Raw genomic sequence first — 12,671 nt, forward strand, 5'->3', positions numbered from 1 at the left:
TTTGTGAACCGGTACACCCCTAATGGACATGACCCTCGATATTGTCAGTTGCATTTACATGCGTTTTTGTTGACATAAGAATGTCTCTAACATTTTAGCCAACATGATGTCGGGCGGCGCGGCGTTGAAAATGTTTAACTCGGGCGAGAAATTCACGTGACGCTGTGTCGCGATAGCCTATCAGCGTTGAGATGCTCCTCCTGTCATCCTGACATTGTCGAATCAGGAAAAAAATATTGTAGCCGTAGGCGGGCACCCAGAGCTCTAACATACCTCATATTAGTAGAGACCAGACAAAACTGTGTATAAATGTATGTGGGTAAACCATATGGTACAAACAATGAAAAAGACGTTGACGTATTTACGCCTAGATGGCGTTATTGAGTGTTGATGGAGCTGCTACAATGTTAGCATAGAATAGCACCAATCGATCCAAGCTCCATTGAAAAAACAAGTATTTTAAAAAGGTATTTGTTTGCCGTCTTGCGGAGAGAGAACTAATAAAACATGAATTGAGACTTTTTACAAACCGGCATGATTATGTAGTTATTTCGGCAAAATTGTTTATTTTGGGTTCATACCGCTGTAGTAAAGCAGCCGACGTGTGGCTTGCTAGATACAGTGAATACACCTCGATGAAATCCACGGATCGCCTCCAGATGATGATATGAACCCAGACAAGACAGCGTTTAGTTTCCCGGGATATCTGGGACTTCCACAAGAAGTATCAAGCAGAAATGGCGGTTATTTCTTAATTGGTTGATGGCGGAAATAAATGGCTTAGTTGATAACGGAGATAAGCCATTCCTCCTCTCCGGCGCCTCTAGCGCAAATGAAGCGAATAACCACAAATGATCCCGCGAGTAACGCGACGCGAAAATTTGCTTGCCCAATGTAAGTCTATGGGGAAAAGTCTTTTTGGGCCCCGTGGCATCACGTGAGGGACTTAGAAATTGTAATTCCATCGTTTGTCCACTATGTCAAATTTGCTTCAAAGCCCGGAGCTCTTTCTGGGGGCTTGATACTGTCCCCTTGTCTGCTCCCTGAGTTGTAAACGGACAAAAGGGGACGCCGAAATAACTATGTAATGATGCAGATTTGTAAAAAGTTTGAATTCATGTTTTGTTAGTTATCTCTCCGCAAGACGAGAAGTAAATAACTTTTAAAATACTTGTTTTCTCAATGGAGCTCGGTTGGTGCTATTCTATGCTAACATTGTAGCAGCTCCATCAACACTCAACATAACGTCATCTAGGTGTAAATACGTCTGCGTCTTTTTCATTATTTATACCACATGGTTTACACACATACATTTATACAGTTTTGTCCGGTCTCTACTAATATGAGGCATCGTAGAGCTCTGGGTGAACGCCTACGGCTACAATATATTTTTCCTGATTCAACAACGGCAGGACGTCAGTGATGACAGGAGGAGCATCTCAACGCTGATAGGCACGCGATTTTTTTCACCCAAGTTGAAAAATTTCAACTTGCGTCACACGCGCCATCGCAAATTCACATCACTGCAGTCTCATCGACGCTGTCATTTTGCCTGTTAATCTTACACACTGACAGCTAGTGCAGCCATTTAACGCCCCTCCTTTCCCAAATTTCTACTGAGAGATGCATTAAAACCTCTTTCTCATGTAGAACCGATGTGATTGCAGCATCAGCAGTTATCCCTTCTCAAAGTCCCTATCCATAAAACGACCGTGTAAAATGAATTAGCTCCTGTAAGGATAAGTCCTCGTCGGACAAATAGATGCCAAAAGTTCTGTTAAAGTTTGAGATTTCTGGTGCCAAGTGTATTAAATTAGTATTATCAGTCTGACTCTTGTCCAGTTGACATTGTTTCTTGCCATTTTTAAAAAACGTAATATCTGCAGGCAGGTGTTAAGTGGTTCAAACTTTTTGTTCTCCATTCCTATCAAATGCCTGAGAGTGTTGCTTAATCTGGACTAATTTCTCATTCACAGATTAACAAAACACAACAATTTCCTGAAAAGCCAGCAAATGTCTTTGGGTGACAAGGGTTTATACTACAGTTGAAGTTTTCCAAAAATGCACCTGTTGCGTAATAGTTGACAACTAGAAAAAAAGAATGACCACTGTAAAAAAATTGGCTGGGGACGTATAATGCTGATTAGACATGATTTCTAAATAATAAAGCTATTATGAATACTACTTCACTCATCACAACACAATCGTGTACATGCTCATATATCTGTATCAACCACTGACCACATGCAAAAAGTGTGGGTGTGTGTGTTGAAAACATATAACCAAGGCACACAACTTCTATGTCAGAGGGTGGCATACCCTCAGCTACTATTTTATGTAATTACGCAATGTCCTGGCCACAAAATGTCACAATCATTTTTTTACAAGGTCAACTGTCCCAACTTACTTTCCAAAATGTCACTGCAGGTTGGACTGGTGAAGATGCAGACCCGAGGACTAGTTTCTAATATTTAACATGGCAGCCGTTATGAGCTCCATGATGCCCATTTGCTAGCCAATTATAACGGCTGCTGAAAAGTTGTGGCTGTAGGTACGAAACACATGAAATCTTCCTGTTTATTAGATACATTTTAACCCAGGTCAGTCAAACATTTGGTGGAAGGAAGGACTGAGCTTTCAGTGGCAGACTGACCCAGAGGTGAGAGATTATCTTTCAAAGTGCTTGTGCTGCATCTACACTGTCGAGGAGGCACTGAGGAGGACACCAAGTCCAGTCCAGAGGCAACATGTTCCTCTGTGCTGCTTAGTTGGAAACAAAAGAGTTACAAAGCACAATTACGCTTTGTAACTTAGCCGTTAACACTTGAAGACTGATAACTTGGGAGCACACTCTCCCTGTTGAGTAATTCTCATGTGATGAAGAGGGATTGAGTTCGCACTTTTGACAGTATTAATGCAATTTGTGGTATTTTTCTAGTCAGCTGCAGGTTTTAAATCAGACAATCCCACGAGCCAGGGACTCGATATAACAGTTTTCCTCCTGTGATATGTGCACAGCTGAAGTGGCGGATCGGTTTAGGCTACTTCGCCGCATCTCTTTTCCTAAAAGGTGAGTGCAGCAGGATTGAACAGCGTGCAAGTATAATAAATATAACTTTTACTGTGAGTCAGTAATTCACATTTGTAACACCATGTCTTGTCCTTCTTACCTGGGCCATCTGACACTGAGAGAGGTGAATTGAGCTTGGGTCGCTTTGCAGTGGGGGGTCCGACATCCAGCAGATTGTCAGCCATCCTGCTCGGTTATGAATGGATGATGATGCAGGAAAACAACAGCAGGATCAGTCCCCCTGGTCGGGCTTGTGGCTCGTAATAACTGGTAACTTTTCCTTTACGTTGAGCGTAAAGGAGCAATGTATCTTGGAGGTTTTGGTTTTTTTTTTCTTCTTCTTCTTCGTCGTCTTGACTGGCAGACTAGCGAAATGCTGCCTGGAGAAAAAGGTTTCAAAAGAAAGGCAACAGCGCCACGCTTCGCCGCCGAAGATCACCCCATGATAATCCAACACCCAACACCCACATAATTATCCTCAATAATTACGTCCAAAAATTATTTAGCTTCGAGAAAAATAAATAAAAATCAATCATAAAATATTACACAAGGCGTAGGCAAATCCTTTTCTCCGCAGATCGCCGGATTCACGTCTGTACAGAATCATTTTTTTCGCAGTCGAAACGAGCAGTCATAAAATCTATCTCAGGCTCGAATAAAAAGAGCAAAATTCAAAAAATATTTTCTATGAGGTGGATTATTTTTGTCGTCGCTGTCTCCCGGCAAATACAGCGTCTCGGGACGGAGATACGGCGAGAATCGGCGCTCGCTAAAAGGGAAATCAAATATACAGTGGCCTTTCGAGACGATAAATACGCATGTAATCCTCACATGTTTGCATTAATTCTCATCAGAAGGAGTAACACTTCGATTTTCTGCAAGAAAAAAGCCGTTTGAGCCCGGTCTGAGTAGCTCCGGTCGGTTTTTAAAATTAATGCTCCCCCCGAAATCCCGATTCTGAGCCGCGTCAAGATGGCGGCTGTTGATTCCTCCGATACAAAAAAAAAAAAGTTTTTTTTTTCTTCCCAGCTAGACTGTGGGGGGAGGAGGGGGAGGTGTCGCGCTATGACGCCCTGACGTAAACCTGTGCCCCAACCGTGCGTCATGGGGACGTACGTGAAGTAGCCTCTAAGGGTGGAATAACCCCCCAAAAACTGAATATACTATGTTTTAAACTGCTTTAAACTTTACAAACACGTAACAACACTGCAAATAGAAAATGGTCACTTTAGGGAAAACACAAATCACTCGCGATGAAACGAAGTACTTAAATCCCAACAGTTCCTATATAATTATTTGTATTCCTATCTATCATAATACTATATATCTCTACACACTTACAATTTGAATACCTCTTCCATAACTACATAACATAGTGCTTCGTAAAAGTCCCAATACTAATACATTTTATTAAAACAACTTTCTAATCAGCTCTACCAGTCATATTCCCCACAAGTATTTATGTACATTGAGTACATAAATACAGAACAGTAAGTACATAAATAAGTAAGTCTGTGCAAATTAAACAGCAAAGGTTAGATGAAGCCATTCACAGCTGTGCACAGCTCCAGCTGTTAAGAAATTGAAACAAATAATTTTGTCAGGATAGGAGCACTGTTCAGTGTTGATTAAAACATTTAAAAACATACATAAATACTCCTGGGCAGTTACATTATTTAAACATAGTGAATGTACTCAACAAAAGACGCCAAGTAATTCTCATTTCTCTTAATACCCTGTATGGGTACCAGTATACCAGTGGTAGAAAAGGTATTCTGATCCTCAACTATGGTAAAAGTAGCAACCACTGTGGAAAAATACTCAATTTGAAGGTAAAGTTCTGCATTTAAAAGTTTGCTTAATTTAATGGTGTAGCTGATTTGAGGTGAAGGTAATGTAAACTACTCTGTGTTATGTTGGGTAATTGAATCTATAACAGTGTTTTATATTTAATAAATGTGTCTAATGTTTTGTATGTAAAATCTTAATCTAAAAAGCACTGTAAGGCAATGGATTAGTATAGTATTAAATGCATACAGTCTAAAACAGCATATGAAAGAAATACTCAAGTAAAAGTACCTCAAATGTGTTGGTTACTTCAGAACAGTATTGAGAACATGATACAATCCACCACGGGTAAATGCAGAACCGGATGTAGTGTACAGGCTATAAATTCAACCGGACAACATTTCCCAGCAACTGACTTTATTCAGTTTTAACCTTCACTTGCATACTTATTAGCGTGCTATATACAAAAACATTACCAAAGAATGCAACAACTCATTCAAACTTGGCTGTAGCAGGCTACTGAAACACTGCCTACCTGCAGACATCTGGTAGTATCTCGCCCATTGAATTTAAGAAAAACAAGACGTCTGCATTGATTGAAGCATTAGTGACTTACTTTTTTAAATAATAAGATTGGAGCATCCCTTCCAAAACACATAAAACCACACAGTTTTACAAACACTTTTTTTACACACGTGCAGGCAAGAACACACAAGTATTATTCCAACATTGTTAAAATAACCCAGTTCTTTAGACTGTTTAATACTCTAGTACATGCGCTTGTATAAATAGAAAATGCTCAGATACTATACAATATAAAGGCATACTGTACATAAAAAGTGAGCGTCTTGTGCAAATGTGTTTTATCATTGAATATATGAATGACATTTCTTGAATCTTCACAACACAACCTGCAAATTAAGGAGAAGAAACATTAACAAAGAAACTCCAAGAGATGTTAATTATACTCTTTGGCATCCACATTCTCACAGTGTGCCATTCTGCGAAGAAGAAATGTCACTTACAACTCGATAAATCAAACCAAATTTAGCTTTTAACATTTTAGCTCACGTTTAGAGTAAAACATGGGGGGGGGGGCAATCAAAGCTATTAGTTGACACACCTGTCTAAGTGTTACCGTTTGTCCCACATACAACACTAATCCAGAAACAAATGTTCAGAGTTCATAAAAAATACAAGGACAAGGAGGAGAAAAAAGAAATGTAGCTTATATGCTTTATCTGACACTCAAGTACCGTAACCTCTATTAAGAACTTGACCATGGATAATGACAATAATTATTATAAACGTCCCTTTATTGTAGTATAACAAACACTAATTTTGGGCAAGTATAAGGGCTGTGTGCTCATAAGCGTAAAAAAGGTAATTTGTTCTTGCAAACTTTTTTATTGCATTTAAATCAACCCAACTCCATCCGAGCAATAGATACAGAACACAATGGAAGGCCAAACATCAAGGGATTCACAAAATTCATTAAGGCCAACTAATATTGAATATGTTTGGTATGTTTACATTGTTTGCATTAAGAAAAGGCACTGCTCAAATTTCATGACCTTAGAAAACCTCAACCATCAAAATTAAGCATTAGTGAACATTCTCCTGCTTACCATGAGCCTTTGGAAATATTTATTGTCCATAAAAATTAAAGCAACTCAGAGCAGACAGAGAAAAAAGATAAGGAAATTCAAGTTATAAGTTAAAAGGCACAAGCAACCTTATCTGCACACATAGAATAATATTGATCCATTAGGGTAACCTTAAATGTGGCAGTTGGAATAAATGATTTGATGATTTAAAAAAAAGGCAAACTTGTTTTTCTGCAGTATTTGTCTTGTTTGCTTTAGTACGAATTATGAAACAGTAATTCAACAACATGAGGTTAAGGTGTTGCGGTACTGAAACGTCCAAAATAAGACAATTAAGAGGATTTCATGGTAAAACTTTTTTGCCTCTGAGCACACAATCCTTTTTGCTAAGAAACAGTGAGAGAGGGAAACTGTAACAGCAACAGAGATGTACAGTTTAATCAGTTTGATATCCTTAGTAATATGATATAATAGCATTAAATCAATTAAGTATAAAATAAAGATAAAACACCTATAGTATAAAATTTCACTGCCTTTGCATTTACTGTGCTAGTACATCAAGTTTCATGCCATTAAAATTGCGAAGCAGCGAATGCGTCCAGGTGATTCCATCTAGTAATGTCTTTCAAATACTAAACACTGGAGAGGATAGCTTCACTTAAACAGTTCAAGTTTTGTGTAACAATAAATACAATAAAACACATTTAGTTTTGATTTGGGACATTCCACTTTGATTATCCATTTCTTAACAGCTCTATCAACTAAGACACAGTGAAATTCAAAGCGAAACCTAGGCAGTTGTTTTCTCTAATCGATCTACAGTCAAGACAATCTACAGGTACAGCAGTGCCTTGTAGCGTCCATTGAAATACTCATCAACACTTAACACAGCCTGCATTCCCATAAGAACCAGGATCACGGGGAGGGCACAAACATTAGTCACAGTTAACCTCGTCTACAATGCTGTTTTTGCAAGCATGCTGATTAAATGTAGCTGAGACCATCATGCCTCAGTACTGAGGCAGTACAAAGATCTTAACCAAGGCCAGAGAAGAAATTCGCCACATCGGCAACCAAGATTTGTTTTACCGACTGCGTTCCTAAACTGTTCGTCATCATCCTGCAGTTTCATCAAGTCAGTCAAGTAACTCGCAGGGACGTCTCCTTATTAAAGCCTGCGTGATTTTGTTACCACACACACACACACACACAACACACACACACACACACACACACACACACACACACACACACACACACACGGTTTGCATGCAAATATACTCGTATGACACGCAGCTTGGCCCCTCCAGCCCTTAGCCTGCATCGATTAGTCTCTGCTGTGCCTTTCATGAAGAGTTTTCTGGTTCTCATGAAGAACATGGAAACACGCACTAGTGCAGATTTTACTAATACATATCTTGGCGTAACATCGTATTTCCCTTTACTTAACACATACTGTGATTCTCCTCACGCTGTAGCACTTTCCATGTGTAAGATGAGCTCCTCTTTGAGAAAAGGGAATATAACATAGCAAAGTATCTTTTACAAAATAAAGTAAAATAAAGCATTGCGGTTTTTACAAAAAGTTAGCTTTTTTACAGTTTTCCCTTATTGTTATGCTTCCCTTGCTGAAAAAAAGGCTTAGTCTACACATTATTCTACTCTAAAGGCACTTAAAAGACATATGAAAGAAATAATTAGGATTAAAGGTATACAGATAATCAAGTAAGTTAATGGGAGACGATGGGATCTGTAGCAGGCAAGAGAAGGTTCAGAGTGACCCATCACTTCTTCCCATTTTCTCTGAGTGTTGCTGCCTGACACTCACTCTGTGGTCCAGCTAGATCCCTCCACTGATAACATCAGCCAATCAGATGGACAGTAAAAATAAGCTGCTGATGCAGAGAAGAGGCCTGTGGGTCTTTCTCTCAGATTCTAACCTTGGGTAGGACCAAATAAACAGCGATTCTACGAATGCCAACCGGCAGGAACAAGAGCTTAAAGGGTAGAGATAGATTTATGATAAAAGCGCCATTGTAGCAAATGCTTAAAGTCTGGTTAACTCTCCGACATTGCTGTCATAATCACCATCGCATTTGTCCTTCTTGATGTCTTTCTGGGACATTGTTGTGGAATTTTGGGGTGTGTCTTGCTGGACTGAGGATGAGCTGAGTTGTTTATTTGCAGAAGAATGAGCTCCTTCTTGGTGAGACGTAGAACGTCTGGCATGAGAGGTCTCTGTAGAGGGACGTCTTTCACGGCTGTCCACCTGTTTCTCATGGTTAAGCCCTGTGGTAGTAGAGGAACCGGCGCTGGCACTGGGTACTATAGTATTGGTACTGCTTGCAGTTATGCTGGTTGTTGGCACCATGCTGGCAATTTCATCAGTGGGCGAGCGCCCAATGCTACCATCCACCTGTGCCCGGATCTCTGGTGAGACTGAGAGTTGGTACTGAGGCACAGGGCCACTGTCGCTGCTCTTCGGGTAGAGGAAGGTCTTCATCTGACCTTTGCCTTTGACGTTAACTGTGCCACGGTAATCAAACTCATAATCCATGGCACTGAGCACACAATAGCTCTCCTCGCTGACCTGGACACGGCACTCCACACCTGTAGTGTCCATGCGACTGGCGATGTTGACTGTGTCGCCCCAGATATCGTAGAGAAGCTTAGTGGTGCCAATCACCCCGGCTGTAAGAGGCCCGTGATTGAATCCAATGCGAAGCTTGAAGCCAAAGCCCAGCATGTTCTTGTTGAAGTCGTCTACCACACGCATCATTTCCAGGGCGAATTCGAAAAGAGCGCGGAGGTGAGCATGAGGATGTGCCGCATCGGCACACTGCTGCGCATTGAGTCCTGCTGCTGCCATGTACGTGGCACCGATGGTCTTGATCTTTTCCATATTTGAGAAGGCAGGCTTCCGTAACAGCTCATCAAAGTCTCCAATTAGCTCGTTGAGGACACGATAGCACTCCTTGCCTCCCTCGTAGCTTTCCTCATAAAACTCACTGAAGTTAACAATGCTGGCAAATATTACACCCACATTGTCGTGGTTCTTGGAGTAGCTCTGGGTGACCTTCAGCTGCTCGGCCACATGGATAGGGATGATATTGCGAAGCAGCCAGTCAGCCTGGTCCCTCATGTTCTGGATCTTGATGCGATGTTGATCAGCCTCGACGTTGCCGTGGTAATGCAGGCGGTGACTGACCTCAAATTCACGGTTAAGGAACCATATGAGGAGAAGGACCAGGAAAAAGGCCACGCAGGCCTCAGGGCCTAGCAGGTCCTGTGGGTTTGGGTCTGCTGGGCTGTCAGACATGACATTGGAGCTATTGCTGCTGCTGTTATTGCTCTGGCCATCTGACCTGGTAGAGAGAGAGCGAGAGCGAGAGCGAGAGCGAGAGCGAGAGCAATGCAGGAAAATTGTAAAACTGAAGGACAAAATAAATATTTAGCTTTTTAAAAATAAATTTGCAGCTTTTATAGCTGTAAGTAATAACCACAATTACAGAAGCTTTTGGCAAAAGTTGTATGCACCTTACCAAAAATTCAACTCTGCATCATGCAGACAACACACAAGAGTGACTACCAGCAATCATCTACCAAAAAGAAGTGAACTAACTCTTACAATAATCACTGCACTTACCAGAAAAACAGACTCTTAGCAACACTGGAAGAGATAAAACACAAATATTCCTAATTAATGCATCAAGTGCATGTAGAAATTCAGCACCATCCAACATAATCTTGTGCTCTTTTCTTGTAAGTTGTCAGTGTCATCACATTATTCAATTATATCACATTTTACAAATCTTTCCTTTCATTATCTCTTGAGTATGTCATACCTGCAGGGGGAGCCGAAGAGCAAGGTAAGCAGTGCTAGTCCCACCAAAGTCGCTAGAACTGAGCGCATCCAGTAGCTGAGTTGGCAGAAGTTACAGTACTGAATGATAGCTATGATGACAGCACAGCAGATGAACATGGTGAACTGGGGAAAATGTGGGGCAGAGAGTCATTAGTCAAAATAGCCCAGAAGATTATCACATAAATTCCAATGACTTTTAGCAATTTAACATATTGTACCAACAACTAAAAGACTATTATGCCAAAAATATGAAACTTCAAATCCACCTGGATGGAGAGATGCATGTCACAGGCGACATGAGAGAAGACAGCCACAGTGGGCAGGGAGACCAGGACGGCTCCTATAAAGTGACGCGCTATCCAGCCTGAAATGGCTGTCATCAGCACCCGAGTGCAATTAAGCACACTGTCCAGGTAGAAAGCCATACTGGGAGAGGAGAAACAATATCATGTGATTTATAAAGAGATTATTATGATGTATAAGAGATTCATGAAGTGTTTATCTGATACTTGAGTGTCCTGATTAACCCCTGTCGGATCCCAGCCTGATTTCAGACATGATTGTCTACACCTTGATTTGTATTCAAAGTGGGTACATCAAGATAATACAAATATATTTAAAAGGCATTTTTGCTCCAGGGCCCCTTATTTCTAATACACCCTACCTGAGTTTGCCCTTTAAGCCAAATAAGTATCCATGTCAACATCTTATCTGCCTCGTCTCCCCTTGTCCGTCTTTTTCCTCCGCTTTCCAACTGCCTGAAAACACACCACCCGCTCTATTTCCCCATTAGAAAGCACATGACCATCAACAATATGGCCACACGAGTATCATGGAAACTAATAATCCAAATTATTAATTTTTTCATTTCTGTGTCATGCCAAACTTCTGTTCCATCCCACATGGGATTACAAGACACCACTATTTTACAAAACATACATCTTCCAGTAATCTCTTCTGATATTGTCTCGCAGGCTGGATCTAGCCCATGGGCCTGAAGGTTAAGACTCATACTTTATTTTCAGTATCTCACCGTATAGCAAACAGCAAAGCCAGAGCCTCCAACAGGGCGACTACAGCTGTCAGAATGAGTGCTGGTGTGGACAAACTCTGCTGAGAAACAAGCGGTCGAAGGAAACAGGCCAGTGAGAGAGCCAGAAACACTGAACAGCACAGCAGCATGTCGAGGAAAGAACTGAATGTTGGACTGGCTAAAGTCTGCACTGGTGTCTGGATTTCCACCTGGGAGGGAAAGAGAGAGGGAGGGAAAAACATAGCAAAAATTAAAATATATGAGAATATAAATAAACATACAAATAAGGCATTCATAAAGAGTAGTCAGTGAAATCCAACCAAACGGCAGCTGCACAAATGCATGACCAAAAAAGTCTCACCATTCAGGATGACTTGGAAATAAATTAACCAACAATCAATGATAATTCAATGACTTAAGTAAGTGTCTACTGAAATCCATCCCTATTCCCAAGTCACTGACTCAGACTCTTGAATACTTGATGGAGCAACAGTTGCAGCCCGAAGAATGACGATGCACTTCTGAGGTTACACCAGCAGAGGACATCACAAACTAACACAAAACTACTTTTAAGGTCCTGCAGTGATTTCTCTTTGCCGCAGTCTTGCCCAGTCTGGTCATAACGCAGTGCTAACAGGCTTCCCAGACAATACACAGACTCGCAGAGAAACACAAACAGGCAGAAAGACATGCACAAATACAGGTAGACGCTCGCAGGTGGAGACAGCAGAGTTGGGATGACTGGAATTACAAAAACACACTGGTTTTCTGACAGTTGTAAAACTCACAGTAAGACTTAAGACAACTACTTTAAGCTTCAAGGATAATGTCAAAAATAAAAACAGATGCATGTACACGCATTAAACTCACAGGCATGCATGCACCATTATGTCATGCACAAAAACAGCTCTTACAACCACGCACACACACCTCCTCCTGGTAGCTTATCCGGTAAGCAGACTCCAGGCTCCTCTCCAGGAAGGTGAGGCTCAGCTTGTTTATGGGAGGTCTGTAGAAATAGTCCTTCATAAGGCTGTAACAGGCAGAGAGGAAAGTCAGTATAATATGTTCATCCTAGATTTTATACATTACAATCAACTTACTTAAAATGTTCTGGAAAATTGACATTGAAAATCAAGATTGACTTCCTGATCGTCGAATGTACATTTAAATGTCGCAAGATTTGTTTATTGTATGTATTTTTAGGTCATTCAAAAGCCGGGCTCTACAGCCTAATCTAGGCCGCCCCAATAATATCAAATATGTTTAACTTCATTGTAACATGAGTTAAATTCTGGATGATAACAT

The 12,671-nt window shown here is 40.8% G+C and overlaps 2 protein-coding genes across 2 annotated transcripts in view; both read right to left on the reverse strand.

Moving 5' to 3' along the window:
* Positions 1-4,106, reverse strand: part of crebbpb (CREB binding lysine acetyltransferase b) — a 32,850-nt gene extending 28,744 nt beyond the window's left edge. Inside the window, exon 1 of the mRNA XM_031877760.1 lies at positions 3,171-4,106. Coding sequence (XP_031733620.1) covers positions 3,171-3,255 — 85 coding nt within the window. The 5' untranslated portion in view covers positions 3,256-4,106. The remainder of the gene's footprint in view (positions 1-3,170) is intronic.
* A 1,153-nt stretch (positions 4,107-5,259) lies between these two features.
* adcy9 (adenylate cyclase 9) overlaps positions 5,260-12,671 on the reverse strand; it is a 31,658-nt gene continuing 24,246 nt past the window's right edge. The window contains exons 6-11 of the mRNA XM_031877759.1: positions 12,294-12,396; positions 11,364-11,572; positions 10,597-10,756; positions 10,311-10,453; positions 10,112-10,135; positions 5,260-9,830 (exon numbers count right to left, since the gene is read on the reverse strand). Of these exons, the coding sequence (XP_031733619.1) occupies positions 8,513-9,830; positions 10,112-10,135; positions 10,311-10,453; positions 10,597-10,756; positions 11,364-11,572; positions 12,294-12,396 (1,957 nt within the window). The 3' untranslated portion in view covers positions 5,260-8,512. The remainder of the gene's footprint in view (positions 9,831-10,111; positions 10,136-10,310; positions 10,454-10,596; positions 10,757-11,363; positions 11,573-12,293; positions 12,397-12,671) is intronic.

This window comes from Anarrhichthys ocellatus, unplaced genomic scaffold, assembly GCF_004355925.1.
Source record: "Anarrhichthys ocellatus isolate YVR2014 unplaced genomic scaffold, GSC_Weel_1.0 scaffold146, whole genome shotgun sequence".
Classification (NCBI taxonomy): Eukaryota; Metazoa; Chordata; class Actinopteri; order Perciformes; family Anarhichadidae; genus Anarrhichthys; species Anarrhichthys ocellatus.